We start from the raw sequence: 18839 nt of genomic DNA on the forward strand, positions 1-18839 counted from the left end.
ACTAGCTCATTATAAGAGGTGGCAATTCCTTAAAGGTTAAAAGCCATCTGATAGCAATCCCACAAATTGTTCTCATCTCTTACCTTGCAAATTAGCTTCTTTTGTATTGGGATTGGTCCAAGCTTGCGTTCTGATTGCACAGATGCCAGGGTGAGAGAAGATAACGTAGCTGAAATAGTATTTTGCTTCTATTGATGATATATCTAAGTACAGCAGTGGATTTGAACTTTTGGTCCCAAGATGTTCTTGAACTAAAACTCCCAGAAGCCTTCATCACTAGCTATGCAGGCCAGGATTTCTGGGAATTATAGTTCAAGAGTATCTGGGGACCCAAGGTTGAACTACAGCATCTAATTTGACCCAAAGATGCCAACTGTATATCTTCAAATTCACAACTGTCTTAGGAGTCAGAGCAAGTTGCAAATCTTGGTGACACTGTGAACACTGGCCGATCAGCACCATCCACAATCAACTTCTGCAGCAAATTTATAAAATTGTGTTTTTTTAAAAAAAAAACCAGAACTGGAATCGGAGAGGAAGGGTGTGGATGGAACACATGGGGTCTTCACTATTCTAAACACATTACAGGAGGATATCCCCTATCTCTGGGATCAGTATCCACTGATTCATTTATCCGCTATCTGAAAATACTAAATAACACCCCCCCAATACCTATTTATTTATCAGAACTGGCCACTAGAGGAAGCCAGAGAGCATGCAATGTATAGTATTCAATACTTCTGCATTTTTAAGTATCTACAGGGCGGAGCTTGGAACAGATCCTCCAGGAATGCTGTGAACCTATTTCATATCTATCTGAATTTTAGAAAGGCACATCAGTTCCTTGTTGATAGAGAAGGATAAAATTTGTTATGAAACAGAAAACATAAGGAAGTATTTTAGCTGAAGAAAATTGTTACTGTACACTGTTTAGTTTAGTTTAGTTTTTGTGGAACCACATTAATATGCTGTGTTTAGAAAGAAATGTCTAACATTGGCATTGCAGAGCAGCTGGGGAAATTACATGAAGATACAGAGCCATATCTTTTGCAAATTATGTAGCTTAGTTTGTGGTTGCTGCCAAAAAGATTAAAGGTATTAAAAGCTAATTTTTTTTCCTTGATAAAATTGGAAAAATCTATGGTTATAAACAATACCACTGGCTGAGCGTACTTCGTCAGCTGCTCTGTTTCATTTTTTAGAATTATCTGCAGTTATGAGTGGAGTTCTATTTTAACTTTCAGGATTCAACAAGCAGCTGCCATAATGAGCCCTCTTGCTTTAGGCAAAAGCATCATTTGTTAGAACTAAATTACTTTACTGAGAGGTGTAATTAATACTGGTGCCGTTTGTGTGCTAGCAAAATAATGATAATTCTTCTTTCCCTCTCTTTAGGAAGGGCTGAAAATAGTTCACCATGCAGACAAGACGTTAGCCAGCTTTTGTAAATGGCAAAAGAGTATCAACCCCAAAACAGATGCCAACCCACTTCATCATGATGTGGCAGTACTTCTTACCAGGTATGGGAAAACAGTGGGAGCCAGTGTTTAGAAATTGGGTTCTCATAGATGAAGCTGTTGCTGTGTTTGTGAAGGCGATACGCCTCGCAGCTTGACGAGAGGAGTGCTGTTCTCGATATCAGTGACTTACAAGCTCTCTCTGTGGGAAAGGAGCTCTGAAGGAGACATCAAGCTACTGTGGAACAAGGAGACTTGGAGGGTGAGGGGGGGAAATATCCTCTCTGTGTTCCAGGAGAGAAGGTTTGACAGAGTTTTCTATCAGACCAGCAGGTTCCTAGGGAAAAATGATTTCAGATTATTTGTTGGCTAGGGAGAGAGAAAAGTAATGGCAAAACACAGCATAGCTCTAAGAGCCTGTAAGAACAAGGGATCTATGACCGATAAAATACCGTCTCCATATATTTTTTCAGACAGTGAGAAGCATGATAACCCCACATGGAGTTTTCTTACACACACAAGTGGGTGCACAGAGCAAACAGAACTGATAGTTTTAGCTGGACATGAGGAGTTCTAGCATGACAAAGACACATCAGAATCAAGGAGGGTCCTGCAGCTGGGTCGAAAGAGTAACAACCTAAGAGATGTAATAGAGCAGATTCTTACACTTGAAGCTGAATCAAGGTGGAAACATCCTTTAGTCTTGTATTTTGGCACTGGGGGAACTTTGTCAGCTGCATACAGGCTACCATACCTTGATGATCCTGAAGCACATTGGTCTTTGCAAAGAACAATTTGTAATGGCAGCTAATTAAAATTTTTATCGATTAAGCTTATCCTTTGTAAAGATCAGCTCCTGGGCTACTCCTAGGAAGCTGTCATACTTTGGTCATTATTCTGAGAACAACACTTTTTAGTTAAACTGTATGGAGAAACCCATATGTCTCTCACTGCATCAAAAACAGAACAACAGGGGGGGGGAACCACTTGGACTACAACTCCCAGAATTCTTCAGACAGCAAGGCCATGCTGGCTAGAGGATTCTGGAAGTTCTAGTCCAAAAAGAGAACTTTTCAAGTTCTGTTCAGAATACATATACAGTGGTGCCCCGCATGATGATGACCCCACTAAATGACAAAACCGCAGGATGATGACTTTTTGCGATCGCTATAGCGATTCGCAAAACAGCCATTTCAGTGGGGGAATTCCGCTTCACGACGATTTGATCCGTGCTTCGCGGACCGTTTATTTGCAAGATGACGATCTTTAGAGCTGATCGTCGGCTTCGCAAAATGACTTCCCGCTGTTTTCCGGACCCATGCATCGGAAGACAGCGATTAAAAACAGCTGATCGGCGCTCGCAAAATGGCTGCCTATGGAGGATCTTCACTGGACGACAAGGTATATTCCCCACTGGAACGCATTAACCAGTTTTCAATGCATTCCAATGGGGAAACTGTTTTCGCATGATGACGATTTCGCTGTACAGCGATTTCAGGGGAATGAATTATTGTCGTCATGCAGGGCACCACTGTATTCATAAAATATATGGGTGGGCACATCATGAGAAACCAAGTTTCCCTGGAAAAGACAATAATGCTAGGAGAAATTGAAGGCAGTAGGGGAAAAAAGGAAGACCAAATATGAGATGGATTGGCTTCACAAAAGAAGCCACAGCCTTGAGTTTACAAGAGCTGAGCAGGACTGTAGAGGACAGGACATTTTGGAGGTCACTTATTCATAGATTCTCTGTAAGTCAGAGACAACTTGACAGTACATAACAATAACAATGGTGGATTATTTTACATATCTAGTAGGCACAGCAAATTGTCAGCACACAGGTCTACTGTTCTATAGGGTTGTTGTAAGAATTTGAGCCAGCAAATGTGCATGCAGAGCTTTAGGAGCTAGGTATACCACAGTGGCTGAAATCCTGTTGAGCAGCTACACTTGTGTGATTCAATGTTAAGTAGCAGCAGCTCTGATCATGCCAAAGTGGCAGTGCTATTCACAAAGCATATCTGCAGGCACATTCCTCAATCCTTGTTGCTTGGGTGTAACACCTGGCAAATTTACACAGGCATAACTTTACCTTATGCAAAGACAAATAAGGTTCCGGCTAGTGTATTAGAATGTTGTGTAATTGTTGTCTAATCTTAATAGCAGGAGTAGGGAGGACAAATAGAAGCAAAAGAAATGTGGATACACTTGTAAAGCTAATTTCTACCCTTGAACCCTACATCTTTCACCAAGTCTAATGAACTACTCAGGGAACAAGCATATATACATGATTTGCACACTAATCATGAAGAATCTTCCTCTAAAAGCATTTTATGAGTCATGGCCTTTTCTACACAGCTAAACAAAAGGAAGTAGAAATGCTTTTGGAAACAACTCCTCCCTGCTTCCATAAATCCTTTCCAAATAGAACAAATGCAAAAGCAAATATTTTTGGTTCGCATTGTTACAATCTGTTTGCTGCAAAATCACAGGGCTTTATTGCCTGTGACTTTTCCCAACAGGGCTTGTTAATGATAATTGCATACTTCTGAATAATGCCATAATCATCCAAAATCTGCAGCATGGTGTGCCTGTTGTTCTCCCCCCCCCCGCCGCAATCTCTCTCTCTTTTTCCTCTTGGATAATGCCATGGTATCATACCAGCTTGTTTCTAATTCAGGGAATTGTGATTCAGCATTGGAAGACAATTTATGGTAAAAACAAGCGCACAGAATAAAAATACAAATCTAACCAGCCCATGTAATATGCCAGTGACTGGAAGAGATTCAAAAGAAGAAAGTTGTTGGTTTAGTAGATGAATATTTACATGAGCATCTGTTTCATTATTTTTGCAGTTCCAGGGTACTAAAAAGGTAAAGGTTCCCCTTGACAATTTGTCTAGTCGTGTCCGAGTCTAGGGGGCGGTGCTCATCTCCGTTTCCAACACATAGAGCTAGCATTTGTCCGCAGACAATCCTCAGTGGTCACGTGGCCAGCATGACTAGACACGGAATGCCGTTTACCTTCCCACTGAGGTGGTACCTATTTATCTACTTGCATTTTTGCATTTTGCATGCTTTTGAATTGCTAGGTTGGCAGGAGCTGGGACAAGCGACGGGGGCTCAGTCCATCACATGGATTCAATCTTACGAATCCAGGTCTTCTGACCTTGCACCACAGAGGCTTCAGCGGTTTAACCCACAGCGCCACCATGTCCCTCCAGGGCACTAGGCCTGTATATTTAATATATTTAGCAAAGTTTAGGGGGAAAATCCTTTTTAATTTTTTTTTTCAATTGTTCATTTACTGGCTATGGTATTCTGTAAACTGTAGTCCCAAATCTTTTTTTTTCAGACTTTGGTTTAATCTTAAATTGCTTTGTTTGTTCTCAATGCGTTCCACCCATAATTCAGGGGTTCCCAAGCTGTACTCACGGCACCACAGGGCACTGCCAAACCCAAAGAGGGGTGCCAGGGAATCCTCAAAAGTACTTCTGTGGAATCCTCAGAGGTACTAGTCAGGGTAGCCTTCCCTCCTCCATGCTCACCCACCCTCCCAAAGTATCATGTTGGGGAAACTGCAGGCAGTGGCCAGTAAGTCAAAGGAGCCACGAGTTGAAAAAAGTTGGGAACCACTGCCATGGGGTTCCCTATTTTTGTCCTACATACAGCAAAATTGGTTTTGACTGTTTTACCTTTTGAGAGCCAATATGTCCCTTGATGGGTCCTGGGGAAAAGGAAATATGCTGCAGAGGAAGGTCCTCCAGAGCTACCAATCTGTGCACTAGAGGATTGCTTGAAAGGAACTACAGAAGTACAAGAAACCCTGAACTGAAATTCAGCTTTAAACTGCCTATAATGTAAAGCTGTTTCCCTTGTTACAATTGTGGAATCCCTTCAAGATCAAGAAGCAAAGGCAGAAAGATGACTGGATAGAGTTCAAGTCAATTGGGCTGCCAGGCAATGTTGCCCAATTGTTTTCCTTTTCTCTTCTGGGCCAAACCACATGGCTGCACAAAGGAAGCAGGCAAAGCTAATGTTGCTCTTTTTTTACCACTGCCAAGATTCATTTGGGGCTCTCTTCCAAATGAGACCACGGTACTTTCTTCTTCTGCCTCTCCCTCTGTTTCCATTTGCTTAAGCACAGGATTTACCTGGACATTCTGAGATTTGCATCTACACATTGCATCACTCTTCCCTCCCAATGGCTGGAGCTATGAAAATCACTTACCAAAACAGAATGGGATGGGGACCCGGACATTTTCATACTTTTTTACAAGTCCATGGCCAGCTGTAGAAATGCTACAGCTATGCTAAATCCTCAGGTACTCACACAACAGAAGCCAATGAACTTGTGAAGAGCAGAGACAGGAGAAGACAGTGAGGTGTTCAAACAGCACGGTGGCTGGCATATGCTGGCTCGACAAGCTGGCTGGCTTGTCTCCTTTTCTCTCCTATGGAAATCAACAGGCAACATACAGCAGCGTCAAAGAGGTAGGATGGAGGACACAGGAAAACCACCTCTAAACATGTTCCCTCCCGCACCCTCACCGACACGTGTATAGAGAAGTCTTTAAATGTCAAGGTGCAGCTGCTTCAGTCCCCTTCTTCCACTTTTGTGATTAGTTTTATTGATTAGAATAGTGTTAATATTTTTCCCCTTTAGGGAAGATAGCGCTAGGATCTTCAGGGGAAGAACCATCCAAATAAGCTTTGGATTAGGAAAGGAAACACTAATTGCTGACCCTAGTATATACTGGACCATAATAATTCTGCATGATTGGGAGGAACTGAAAGATTTGAAGACTCACAAAAGCAAAATAGAACAGAAATGCCCTGTACACACTGTGATTGGAAAAGCATCCTCTGGGTATTGAGGAACTTAAAGGAGTACAGATGCTCTCCCTGGATGAACCCTTGTGCTCAGGTGGAACAAAAAGAAAAGGCAGTGAGAGCAAACAGGAAGAAAAATAGAGCCAGCGAAGCCGCTCCTGGACTGTGGGCCTTCGTGGGTGCCCAGCACTATTGTGTACATTTAACCTGAGCACTACTGGGCACATTCCCTTGATCATTGTTGGACTTCCAAGTCAGCATGCATCAAATTGGGCAGCAAGTGTTACTCATGTAGTTTTACACCTTTTGTTGTGTTCCCAGGAAAGACATCTGTGCTGGCATGAATCGTCCATGTGAAACTTTGGGCTTATCCCACTTGTCCGGGATGTGTCAACCTCACCGGAGCTGTAATATCAACGAGGACTCTGGCCTACCATTGGCATTCACAATTGCTCACGAATTGGGACATAGGTATGAAAATGTTGAGATCTTTATTTATAGTATTTATCCATTGGGTTATTACAGCGGGAAAGGCTTTTGGAGTGGCTACAGAGAGAGAGAGAGAGAGAGAGAGAAGATGGTCTGTACAGGCTTCTTAAGTTTAACAGAACAGCTTCTAGATGGCAGAGTGAATGCCAGAAGGAGTTGACTTCTTGGGATAACTAATGGTCACTCTGTTTTCCATCTCTCCTTCTTCCAAGCTTCATAAAGATAAGGGGATCAAATCCCATTGTTAACTGCAGCTGAAATAGTTGCAACCACTGTTACATTCCCATGAGAAGAAAGAGCTGTTGTTTTGATGCTAGCAATGAATCTATCTATCTATCTATCTATCTATCTATCTATCTATCTATCTATCTATCTATCTATCTATCTATCTATCTATCTATCTATCTATCTATCTATCTATCTATCTATCTATCTATCTATCTATCTATCTATCTATCTATCTATCTATCCATCCCTCCATCCCTCCCTCCCTCCCTCCCTCCCTCCCTCCCTCCCTCCCTTTCTTTCTTTCTTTCTTTCTTTCTTTCTTTCTTTCTTTCTTTCTTTCTTTCTTTCTTTCTTTCTTTCTTTCTTTCTTTCTTTCTTTCTTTCTTTCTTTCTTTCTTTTTAGGCCACCGATTGTCCAGTTAAGGAACTCAAGGTGGCTTAAAATTTACAAGTTATTTAAAAAACAAACTAAATAAACCTTTAATAAATTACAACACTGAAAACAATTAAACATATAACGGCATCAAAACAGTAAGTTAAAACTGTTAAAACCTCTTAAAAATACAGAGAAAAATATATAAAAAAACAGTGTCCAGCACACAAGATGAAGAACTGCACAATTGATTGAAAGCATGTCTGAAAAAGATGGTCTCCTGTTGTCAGAAGGACAAGAGGCAGGGAGCCAACCTAGCTTCCCAAAGGAGGGCAATCCACAGCCTGGGAGCAGTGACAAAGTGGGCTTTCTATTCTGTCCCCTCCAGATGTCCCTGTGAAAGCAGCTAAACTGAGAGAAGGGCCTCCCCTGAAGACTTTTAAGAGCCAAGAAGGTTTATACAGGGAGATATGGTCTTTCAGATTGCCTGGACCCAAACTGTGTAGGGCTTTATAAGTCATAACCAGCACTTTGAACTGGACCCAGAAACAGACCAGCAGCCAGTGGAACCATTGTAGCAAGACAGTTATGTGGTTCCTATAACCAGCCCCAGTGATCAGCAGCCTGACTGTAGCTTTTCAACCAGCTGAAATGTCTGAATGGTCTTCAAAGGCAGCCCTACGTAGAACGTGTTGCGGTAATCTAAGCAGGATGTAAGGACGACATGTGTCATTGTAGGCAGATTAGGCATCTCCAGTAACTGGTTCAGTTGAGACATCAGCTTTAGCTGTGCAAATACACTCCTGGTCACTATCAAGATCTCAGCATCCAGGCTCAGGGATGAGCCCAAGTACACCTAAGCTGTGAGCCTGAGTTGTCATGGGAAGTGTAACCCCCATCCAGTGCAGGTCGAATCCCTATTCCCTTATATGCCTTATCCAAGAGCGTATATAAGTACAAATGGTCAACATGATTAAAGTTTTGTTTTTTAAAAAAGTTTGTTTAGCTGGAAGCAGCTTTTTACTCCTTACTGAAACAATGTTGTGTGCATATCATCTTGCTTAAATCTTTGTGAATGAAAGGACCAGTGATTTATTTCTCTAGCTTCACATCTTTTAAAAGGCACTTCAATGTACTTTTTGCTCTGTCTCTGGAAATGTTAATATCTGCATTTTCCTTTCACCATTTGGAAAATACTCATCTGAGTTTGACAGCATTGCACAATCTGTCAGCATTACTAAATTATTCAGTTGTGTTTTTTTGCCAAGTTTTGTACAAGCACTTTTTAAAAAAAATCCAAGTAGAGGACCCGGTGTTGGGCAAGGGCTGAGGAGGCCTGGGTTTGAATCTCCACTTAACCGTGGAAACTCATGAGGGGGGGAGGGCACTGGTAAAACCATTCCTTAAATATCTCACTTACCTTGAAAGCCCTATTAGGGTTACTATAGGTCTCTTCTGGCTTGACAGCACATAGCAAATAATAGAGGCGCATAGAAGAATTTCAAAGGATTAACATTTGTTTAAAAGCATTTCCTGCCAGCCTATCTGTATGTCTGTGCCTTAATTCAAATAGTAGTTGACTTTGCCTCTACGACCTGACTGCACATATTCTTCTTTTTTTGAATTGGAGTTCTCCCAAATCTCTGTTATTCTCTTCCCACTTCTGTAGTAGCTGGAGAACTGCGTGCAGGCCTTCAGTAAGGTGCTGCCTCCATAATTTGAGATACACTACAGTGAATTAGAGGTGTGTAGATTTATGGGTGTTAGACTACAACTCCCAGAGTTCTCCAAGCAGCTCCAATCCCTGTGGCATTTTGGGAGCTAGAATGTAAAAATAGAAATCTGCACACTTGCACAAATGTCTACCAAGGAAGGCCAGATAATAACCTTGACCCAACAGCTGTCCTCTGGAAATGTTTTTGTTTTGAGTGTTATTTTTCCAGTAGTTTGTGCTCTATGAAGGTAAGATATTCTGGCTCCTCAGCAACAGCTTGTGCCTGAATTTATTTCTCTCTTAGTTTTGGTGTCCAGCATGATGGAAAGGAAAATGACTGTGAGCCAGTGGGAAGACGCCCATATATCATGTCGAGGCAGCTACAATATGACCCCAATCCTCTTACCTGGTCACGATGCAGCAAGGAGTACATCACACGCTTCTTAGAGTGAGTCAGTCTGGCAGCTTTACACCCTGGGCAGTGGGAAACATTGACATAAATTCTTAGCCTCAATGGCTCTGAGCATTTTTGTGTGCTTGCTTGTTTTGGAAACCCAAGTAACTAATGATTTATAAACTACAAAGCCGATAAAAAGGATGATGAGAGGCAGCTTGCCTTGCATATTGAGTGTTATGAGGACTCAGTTATGCTATTGTACTCGTAAATTGATGTGGTTGTGGCCTTGCTAAAGGATAAAGGATAGATCCTTGAAACTTAATCCGTGGCACAGAATTATAGGGTGTTACTGATACAATTTTGATTGTGGGGTTGAAAGCAAATGAACACATGAAGCAAAAATGCTAAAGAAAAGACAACTGCATTTTAGCACATTCACTGAAAGCCATCTGATTGCTGATAACAGCGCCACTATGTAATCATCAGCACTTTGAATAAGTTAACAATGCCATTGTCATTTTGAAAGCACATTGCCAACATCATGGTCATCTCACTTGGTCTCTGCTCCGCTTCTTATCTTTTGTATATATAAACCTGTGGCCAAACCAGTAGGGTCCATGTGTCTGAGAAAATGGATTGCAAAAGCACAAAAGCACACCTTACAATGAATTTTCAAGATTAGGTTGAAATACCATAGGATTTTGTTGCAATTATAATAGGGGTCAATTTGAAGTTTTTTTTTTCTGATCTCAGAACACCACAAAGGCCAATTTGAATCAGCCTGGCCCTCTCTTGCCCCAACTCAGCTTTTGCCATTGTTGAAGTAAGGGTCCGTAAGACAAACTCACGCATTTCAGTTTCTGTTTATTGTCTTCTAGATTGTCTTGCTGTCTCAAAGAGGAAGTCATTGCAAGTTGTGGCAGATCCTGGTCAAAAATAGGCTGAACCAAACGTCTTGCCATCCCCTAATGACAAAGAGACTGCTGTTTTTAAAGGCAGTCTTGTTTATTCCAGCATTTCATTCTCTCCTGGTTTTCTCATGCATCTCAAATGTTGTCATGATTTTCTGAATCATCTTTTTAGCAAATAATCTTTAAAGAAATGTAGTGATCAAAACAGGATGCTGTGATCAAGCTGATGTCTGATCAGCATTGAATAGAATGACATTCTCGCCTCCTACATACTGTCAGTCTAGTACATCCTTTGTTGACAGTCTGACTTATGAAGATGTATCCTCCTCTTCTCACATTCCTGTTTCCTAATTTCCACCCCTATTCACCTAAAAAATAGGAGTTTAGTTGTCATTTCTGAGATGTAAGGGATTTCTGAGATAAGGTGTTTCACTGTTCATGTCACAAGATGGGAGGTGGGTGTTTTTTCAGTCAAAATATTAAGATTTGATCCTATGTCCCAAATTTAGCCGAGGATGGGGCTTCTGCTTGGATGATGTTCCAAAGAAGAAGGATCTAAAGCCCCCTTTCATTGCTCCTGGGGTGATTTATGATGTGCATCATCAGTGCCAGTTGCAGTATGGACCCAATGCTACGTTCTGTGAACAAGTTGATGTAAGTTCCCCATAGCACCTCTCCTACTACACAACTCATCATACCTTTTAAAATAACAAAATCCAGTTCATTGCATCCCAGTGGACAAATGAGTCCTGCTGATCCAGGGAACCCGAATCTGTTTGCATTTCATTGTGCTAAAAGTGGAGCTGGAAATCTAGGGTCCTCCAGATTTTGTTACACTCATAGAATCATAGATCGAGTTGGAAGGGGCTTATAAAGCCATCAAACCCAACCTGCTCAAGGCGGGAATCCAAATCAAAGCAGATCTGACAGACGGTTGTCCAATTTTCTCTGGAATGCCTCCAGTGTTAGACCAGTCACCAACTCCCAATTAGTTCTGTTGTCGTACTGCTCTAACAGTTAAGAAATGTTTCCTGATATTCCGTCCAAATCTGGCTTCCAGTAGCTTAAGCCCATTGTTATGAGTCCTGCACTCCAGCAATGGGATGCAGTTAATGGAACATGTATGCCTCCAAGTGCGTAATGAAATAAAGTGGGCTATAATAGCAAGGGCCAAATTGAAGTACATAACAAGTAAAATCCTGAACATTGCCAGGCATGCTGAGAAACACTAGAGGCTAGAGATGGGGGTATTCATATACGAATGTGAACACCCCCGCTTAGCTGGAGTCAACGAGGATCCGGCCTCCTGAGGCCAGACCGTCTACTCATGCAATCTGCCGCCAGCCCCGCTCTTCTTTACAATTGTGCCAGAACACCTAGTCAGCAAACCATGTTGCTGTAAATTAGCAGTTTTGTCCCAGTCCAGGCAGTCCAGTTGAATCACACAGACAAAGGCAACGTCTTCCAACACCAAGTATATTTACAATGTATACAGAGGTTTTAGCAGTGCAAGCTGGCAGCATGACAGCATGCCATTCATCAGAAGAGATCCTACATCTTCTCCACATGTCCACACAGTAATATATATGCACATTTACATATAGTCAATCAGTAAGGATATTGCATCACCCCAGACACTACTTCATCTAATACACATTCTACGATTCAGCATTTTGCACACCTGTCAAATATGGTTGCTGATTATTATAAGCCTTTTTCTGCCTCAGTGTGGAAATTATCCTTGACAAGCCACTTGTCAGCCTTGCAGGGAGATTCTGCTTCCCTCCTTCTGCTGGAATTAGCTAACCGGCCAGGTGCTCCAGAACAATTGGAAGGAAGAGGGGGCCTGGCAGCGGCAGCAGATGCATGAGTGGACAGTTAACTCCTGCTATACAAATACGAATACCCACATCTCATGTGTATGCTTTCATTTGTGGAAGATTTCAGCTGTGGTTTCAGTGGGTGTGGCTCTTTCTCTATATATGTTCATAGAAGGTGTCCTTGATAACTCATAGTACACTTCCACGGTGAGCCCTCCATATTTCTTTCACTGGACCATGAACATCAAGTTGCATACAAGTGGCGCTTTAGAACAGTGTTTTCAAACAGAGTCCTTTCTAGGTTGATTTGTCAGATTAGGAACTCCTATATGTCAGCCATGGGATTGCTCTTTTCCAAAGGATTCTGGGGCATACATGAAGGACAGGATCATTGGAAACAGGCTTACATTTAATCATAAAATTGGTCCATCTAGCATAGTCTTCTTCACACCTGGAACAAACGTGGAACAAGAGTCTTCTCAGTCCTGCATGTGATCTTTTGTCGAGCTATAGGTAATACCCAGATTCATGCAAATTCACAGGGATGTGGCTCAGGGTTCACTATCGTAAGAGTCATGCCATGGCGGATCAAAGACCCACTTAGTCTGACATTCTGTCCCTGCAGTGGCCAGCTGGATGTCTTTGGGAAGCCTACAAGCAGGCTCCAAATTTAAGAGCACCCTGTCTCTCATGTTCCCCAGTATGCTGTCTCTGATAGTATATAACCATAATTTGCTGCCATTCATAGCCTTATCCTTCCTTAATTTGTCTAGCCCCAATTTTTACAGCTGTCCATCCATCACAGTCCGACCCATGCATTGCACCAGAACATGGTCATGATGGCCAAGCAGCCCCAGAAGAAGCTTGTTTGCTATTTCTAATTTTCTTTTTAGTTGAGTTGAGTTTAGATTCATTTACCTTAGTTTAGTTTTATTTTCCAGAATATCCAGAAGAGGAAAGCATAAAAACCAAAAGAGTGAACGTCTGGTGTATTTGAGAGGGGCTTGGAAGGGGAACCCTACTAAGGCTAAAGTATCTAACATTTTTGTTCACAAAGCCCCAAAATCTTTTGTAATAGGCAGGGAAAACCTATGGGTTTCATTTCAGATTATTAGTGAGTCAGCGTAGTAGGTACGTCAATAAAGAAAATAAGAGTTTGTTCAGATGGGTATTTGTCCTGCGGTTTGGTGCACTGTAGTGATGGATTAGTTCGCTCTTTTTTGATGACCAGACAATCTGATTGCTAGAGCAAACTAATCCATCCCCAGAGTGCCCCTACCCACACCATTTTGAGCACCTGTTAGGGGCTTTTACTTGTTTGTTGTGGGTTGCTATTCTCTAGTTTAGTCTGTTCCTGGGATGTGTGATCACTGGGAACAGACCAAACTCAAGCCTTGAAGCTGCCGAAGCTGCTAAGGCTCATTCTGCTGTCAATTTCCAGTACTGTGAAATGACTTAATATGTGACGCACTTCAGGAAATTGAACACTTCCCTGCTTCTGTGCATGAAATTATTAATTTTTGTCTCTGCTAAACAATTGCTGATGTGCTGAATCATTTAGATTAAAAAATTAAAAAATGTCTTTTCTTTGTGTGAAGTGCTGAGTTTATTTATTTATTTATTTTATTTATATGCCGCCCACACTACCCAAAGGTCTCTGGGCGGCTTACAACATTTAAAATACAATACAAATTCAGAACAATTAAAATGCAATTAAAATATATATAAAAATTGCCATTGGATCCACAGCTAATATTATTTCAATTAAAAGCCTTCTGGAACAGGAAGGTTTTGACCTGGCGCCGAAATGTCATCAGCATCAGCGCCAGATGAATCTCAGTCAGGAGGGCATTCCATAGTCTGGGGGCAGCTACCAAGAAGGCCCTTTGTCTACAAGCTGTACCTCTTACCTCCTTAAGGGATGGCTCTTTCAAAAGGGCCCCCTGGCTAGATCTTAACTGCTGGGTAGGTTCATATGGAAGGAGGCGGTCCTTCAGGTATCCAGGGCCCAAGCCGTTTAGGGCTTTATATGTTAAACCTCAGCTGTTGGCAGTTTTTTTTTTATTGACGCTACACACAAGGCAAAGAAATTTTCTAAAATCTAGGTTATTCAGTGTATCAGCAATGGTCTAGCAGAGACAAAATTAATGATTTTGCTTCCCCACTCTTCTACAGAGGAGTAGCAAAAGTGATCCATTTCCAGTATCTTGAAGTAGCTTGTTTATTAAGCCACTTCACAATGCTGGAAACTGACAGTAGAAGGAGTTGGGCTAAATAGGGTTGCTTGAGGTCCTTATGCCATTTGGATGTGTGGATCACATCGCATGGTATATTGCTCCTCCTGCAACCTCAGGCAATGCTATTTAAACTGCATCAGCCTGCTTCAAAAAGCCCAGTGTAGTTGCAGTCTAATTCCCTGAAGTTGGAAAGTTTGAGAAGCAGTGGGTTACAGTACAGTACTTGAAACTGGTGGAGGAGTTAGGATAAAGAAAAACACTATAAAGGAATATGTTCATATCACCAGCAAAGGCTCCTCTAAATCATATTCTATGCATGTCTTATAAAACCCTTGACAATATACCTTTCAGAAAAGTAACTGAAATGAAACGAAGCAGCTGTGGTTGCATTCCCTCCTTCCTATCACATTGTACTTTGCACAGATAAGAGTCCCATGCGATATTTCTCTTTACTCAGCCAATAGCTGAGAGCAAAGCGCTCTGAAGGCAGGGGGAACATGAGAACAGAACATAAATAAGGCTTGCTTTCCTATTTTTTCCCAAGGACTAAAGAATAATAATGCCCAAACTAATCTGTTATTCCACCCTCTCCTTTTCTGAGGGAGGGAGGGGGTGTTTGCTTTCTTCTAACCAAACAAAGAAATGCAAGTTGCTGTATGGGTCGCTTATGTTGAGGGTCATACATGGAGTTTGGCAGAAAGAGAGACTTGTCCATTTCCTGTCCCCCAATGGCAATGAAGGGAACACTTGAGGTACATGGGTACTGGGATTAGAGGAAAACACTGTTGGGAATTTCAGTCATTTTCATGATTGTGAAACTATGTTAGGCAAGAAAGTTTGCGCACCCATGAATTAACATTCTGCCGCATTGTGTTAAAAGGAGTTACTGCTCTTTTGTGTGAAGAAAGATCAGTGTATTTCAAGACCTCTCAAAAAATACCTTCTCAAAATTCCTTAAAAACTCAATTGTTTTGTTTGTAAAAATTTATGTTGCTGTTGCAGAACATTTGCCAGACGCTGTGGTGCTTTGTGAAAGGTTCCTGCCGTTCCAGGCTTGATGCCGCTGCAGACGGAACACGATGTGGTGAAAACAAGGTGATTATAGGTTTATGTCCTAGAAAAAGAAAAGAATGGAAAATGAGATGGTATCAGATATTGTATAAATCAGTGAGTTGGACTTGATGACGATGTAAGAATTGGACAGGGGATTGGATTTGATGGGTGATATAAACACACAAATGTACCGCTCCAGTACCTCAAACAGTCAAGACAAACTGGCATCCAGTGAAACAGCTGTTGTCTTTCCTGCTGCTAATCTTTGCATTTAGTCACATTCTTTTCCAATAGTATTTTTACTGTAATTTTAATCTGAAACCCTGACCCTGTTTGACACTAGCATAAAGGTGTCATCACAGAAAAAAACATTTACTTCCCCACCTGGGAATGTGAGAAAATTGCTGCCTTTTTAAATCAATGTCAGTTCTTCTACCAGCAAGAAGTTAGCTCCTAGAGATCAGCAATTCTTTGTACGCTTGGCAGATGAATAAAGGTTTCTGAGCCTACCCTTAAACATGGGTGAGCAAGCTTTGATCATTTGAGACTGCCCTATTTCTGGCTCTAGGCTGCTTGGAATTCATAGCAGACCTTCTAATAAAACCATTGTCACAATTTCCTAAACAAGCTTGCTTCCCATTTAAAAATATCCACATTAGTTTCTTCATTTTTCCTGGCCAATAGAAGGGGAGGTTATGGCGGCAGTGACAGATTTTACTTTCTTGGGCTCCATGATCACTGCAGATAGTGACAGCAGCCACGAAATTAAAAGACACCTGCTTCTTGGGAGGACAGCCATGACAAAACTAGAAAGCATCTTAAAAAGCAGAGACATCAATAATAAGGCGGAGTTTCATCGTGGCGCTGCCAGCAACCCCGTGAAAGCTGGAACTGCCCAATCTGGGGCCCATCTAAAAATGGGGGGGGGGTCGAAGGAGAGATCAGGAGAGGTCTCTCTGAAGAGCTGGTGAGCATCAGAAAGAAGAAAAATTGGGCAGCAACCCGGTATTTATTCCTCTTTCCACCTGAGCACAAATCGGCGCGGGAGCCATTTTGGAAATGGCTCCCCCCCCTCACTCCCTGAGGAAAGGAAAACAAATAACACGGCATTGGAAACATACAGTAATAAAGTAAGTGGAAACCTCCGAACTATGAATAAATACTATTAAGATGAAGAGAAATTAGTGGCCGAAAGAAGAAAAGTAGAGGCAAGCTTTACTTACCAGCCTGCTTTATCAAAAGCGAAACGGTTTCTTAAAAAGCAGAGACATAATCTTGCCAACAAAAGTCTGCATAGCCAAAGCTATGGTTTTTCCAGTAGCGATGTATGGAAGTGAGAGCTGGACCATCAAGAAGGCTGACCGCCTGAAGAATTGATGCTTTTGAATTGTGGTGCTGGAGGAGACTCTTGAGAGTCCCCTGGACTGCAAGGAGAACAAACCTATCCATTCTGAAGGAAGTCAACCCTGAATGCTCACTGGAAGTACAGATCCTGAAGCTGAGGTTCCAATACTTTGGCCATCTGATGAGAAGAGAAGACTCCCTGGAAGAGCCCCTGATGTTGGGGAAGCGTGAAGGCAAGAGGAGAAGGGGACGACAGAGGATGAGATGGTTGGACAGTGTCATCGAAGCAACCAACATGAATTTGACCAAACTCCGATAGGCAGTGGAAGACAGGAGGGCCTGGCATGCTCTGGTCCATGGGGTCACGAAGAGTCGGACACGACTAAACGACTAAAAAACAACAACATTAATTTCTTCAGAATAAACAAATATTTTTGTAAACATGGTGTGGGAGGACAATTGTGCCTCAAGAATTCTTAGTAAATTGATGCCTCAACAGCAGGAGACCGAACCAAATCAGGACGCAGCCACACTAGTGGTAGAGAGCGAGCTAGTATGGGCCGCTTTGAAATGGTTCAGCTTGATTAGAATTCTCTGATCATTCACATGACAATGGCTCCTGCCAATATTGTGAAGTGCCTTACTAAGCAAAACTCTTAAGCAAAACTCCCATATTGGCAAATTAATCAGTTCCACTGTTTAGCAGAGGGCAGGGGAAATGATTTTTTAAAAATATATGTAGATTATCAATATTATATAGATTATTGCTGACGAGCTGCATCAGTTGTAAAAATATTTAAAATATCTTTTCTTCTGATGGTTGTCATAGGTTCTTCTTCATGCACACTAATGGGTTAATCCGCGCTTGTGTGGAGCAGCTTCAGAACTTTCTAGCTCAACCACATGGTGCTGGGACCTCCCCCACGTAGGCTATAATTCTGCCCCCAGCACAGGGTGCCTCTGTTTCTTTCTACCGCTGCTGTTGCAGCTTCATTTGGAACTTCATGCGCTCAATCAAACAAACTTACCTTTCCCTTGTTTTTCTTGGACCTCCCTGGCTTGATCCCGGACTGTGGACCTCGCTTTGCAACTGTGAGTTCATCTAGAAAGAGAAAAATTGGATTGATTATCGTGTTGTTTACCTTCGAGTTTATGGCCTTGCCGGGCCTCTTCAAGAGGTGCGAGGTGTGCTCAAACAAAGTTCCCCTCTCCGACAGGCACTCCCATTGTTTATTTTGTCTCGGAGAAGAACACCAGCTGGCCACATGCGCCTTTTGTAAAAACTTTACTAAGCCGGCTCTCAAGTTGTGGCTCCAACGCCTTAGTCCTTTCTTTGGGAAAAGTCCCTTTCGCCAACACAAAGTTCTTATATGGATTCTTCCAAGAATCTGCAACCGTCCCGGTGCCAGGTGCAGAGTTATAGACAACATGGGGGCACCATGTGCTTGAGCTAGAAAGTTCCGAGGCTGCTCCACACAACTGTGGATTAACCCATTAGTGTGAATTCACAGATAACTCGAAGAACCAGAGTTACAGGTAGGCAACCTCTTTTTTCTTCAATTTGTTCGGCCGTGGTCTGGAGGTTTTCCTTCCTAACGTTTCACCAGTCTCTGTGGCCGGCATCTTCAGAGGACAGGAGTTAGAACTCTGTGTTCTAACTCCTGTCCTCTGAAGATGCCGGCCATAGAGACTGGCGAAATGTTAGGAAGAAAAACCTCCAGAACACGGCCAAGCAGACTGAAAAACCTACAACAACCATCAGATCCCGTCTGTGAAAGCCTTTGAGAATCTATTTTTTCTTTAAAAAATAATCAAGAATGTGCTTGTAGCCAAAGCCACTGCTGTGGATTTGATTGCAGGCAATTCCCCAACTGTCCCTTTCAGATGAAGCAAATAACCTTTTTTTTCATAACTAATGCAGCACATCAGTGATAGTTTATATACAGTTAAAAGAAAAACAGAAACAATTTCCCCCGCCCTCTGC

General features: G+C 42.1%; 1 protein-coding gene across 1 annotated transcript in view; it reads left to right on the plus strand.

The window, feature by feature from the left end:
* ADAMTS12 (ADAM metallopeptidase with thrombospondin type 1 motif 12) overlaps positions 1-18839 on the plus strand; it is a 184402-nt gene that overhangs the window by 108971 nt on the left and 56592 nt on the right. Inside the window, exons 6-10 of the mRNA XM_072992863.2 lie at positions 1396-1520; positions 6611-6760; positions 9398-9541; positions 10911-11055; positions 15461-15553. Coding sequence (XP_072848964.2) covers positions 1396-1520; positions 6611-6760; positions 9398-9541; positions 10911-11055; positions 15461-15553 — 657 coding nt within the window. The remainder of the gene's footprint in view (positions 1-1395; positions 1521-6610; positions 6761-9397; positions 9542-10910; positions 11056-15460; positions 15554-18839) is intronic.

This window comes from Pogona vitticeps, chromosome 2 (genome assembly GCF_051106095.1).
Source record: "Pogona vitticeps strain Pit_001003342236 chromosome 2, PviZW2.1, whole genome shotgun sequence".
Taxonomy (NCBI): domain Eukaryota; kingdom Metazoa; phylum Chordata; class Lepidosauria; order Squamata; family Agamidae; genus Pogona; species Pogona vitticeps.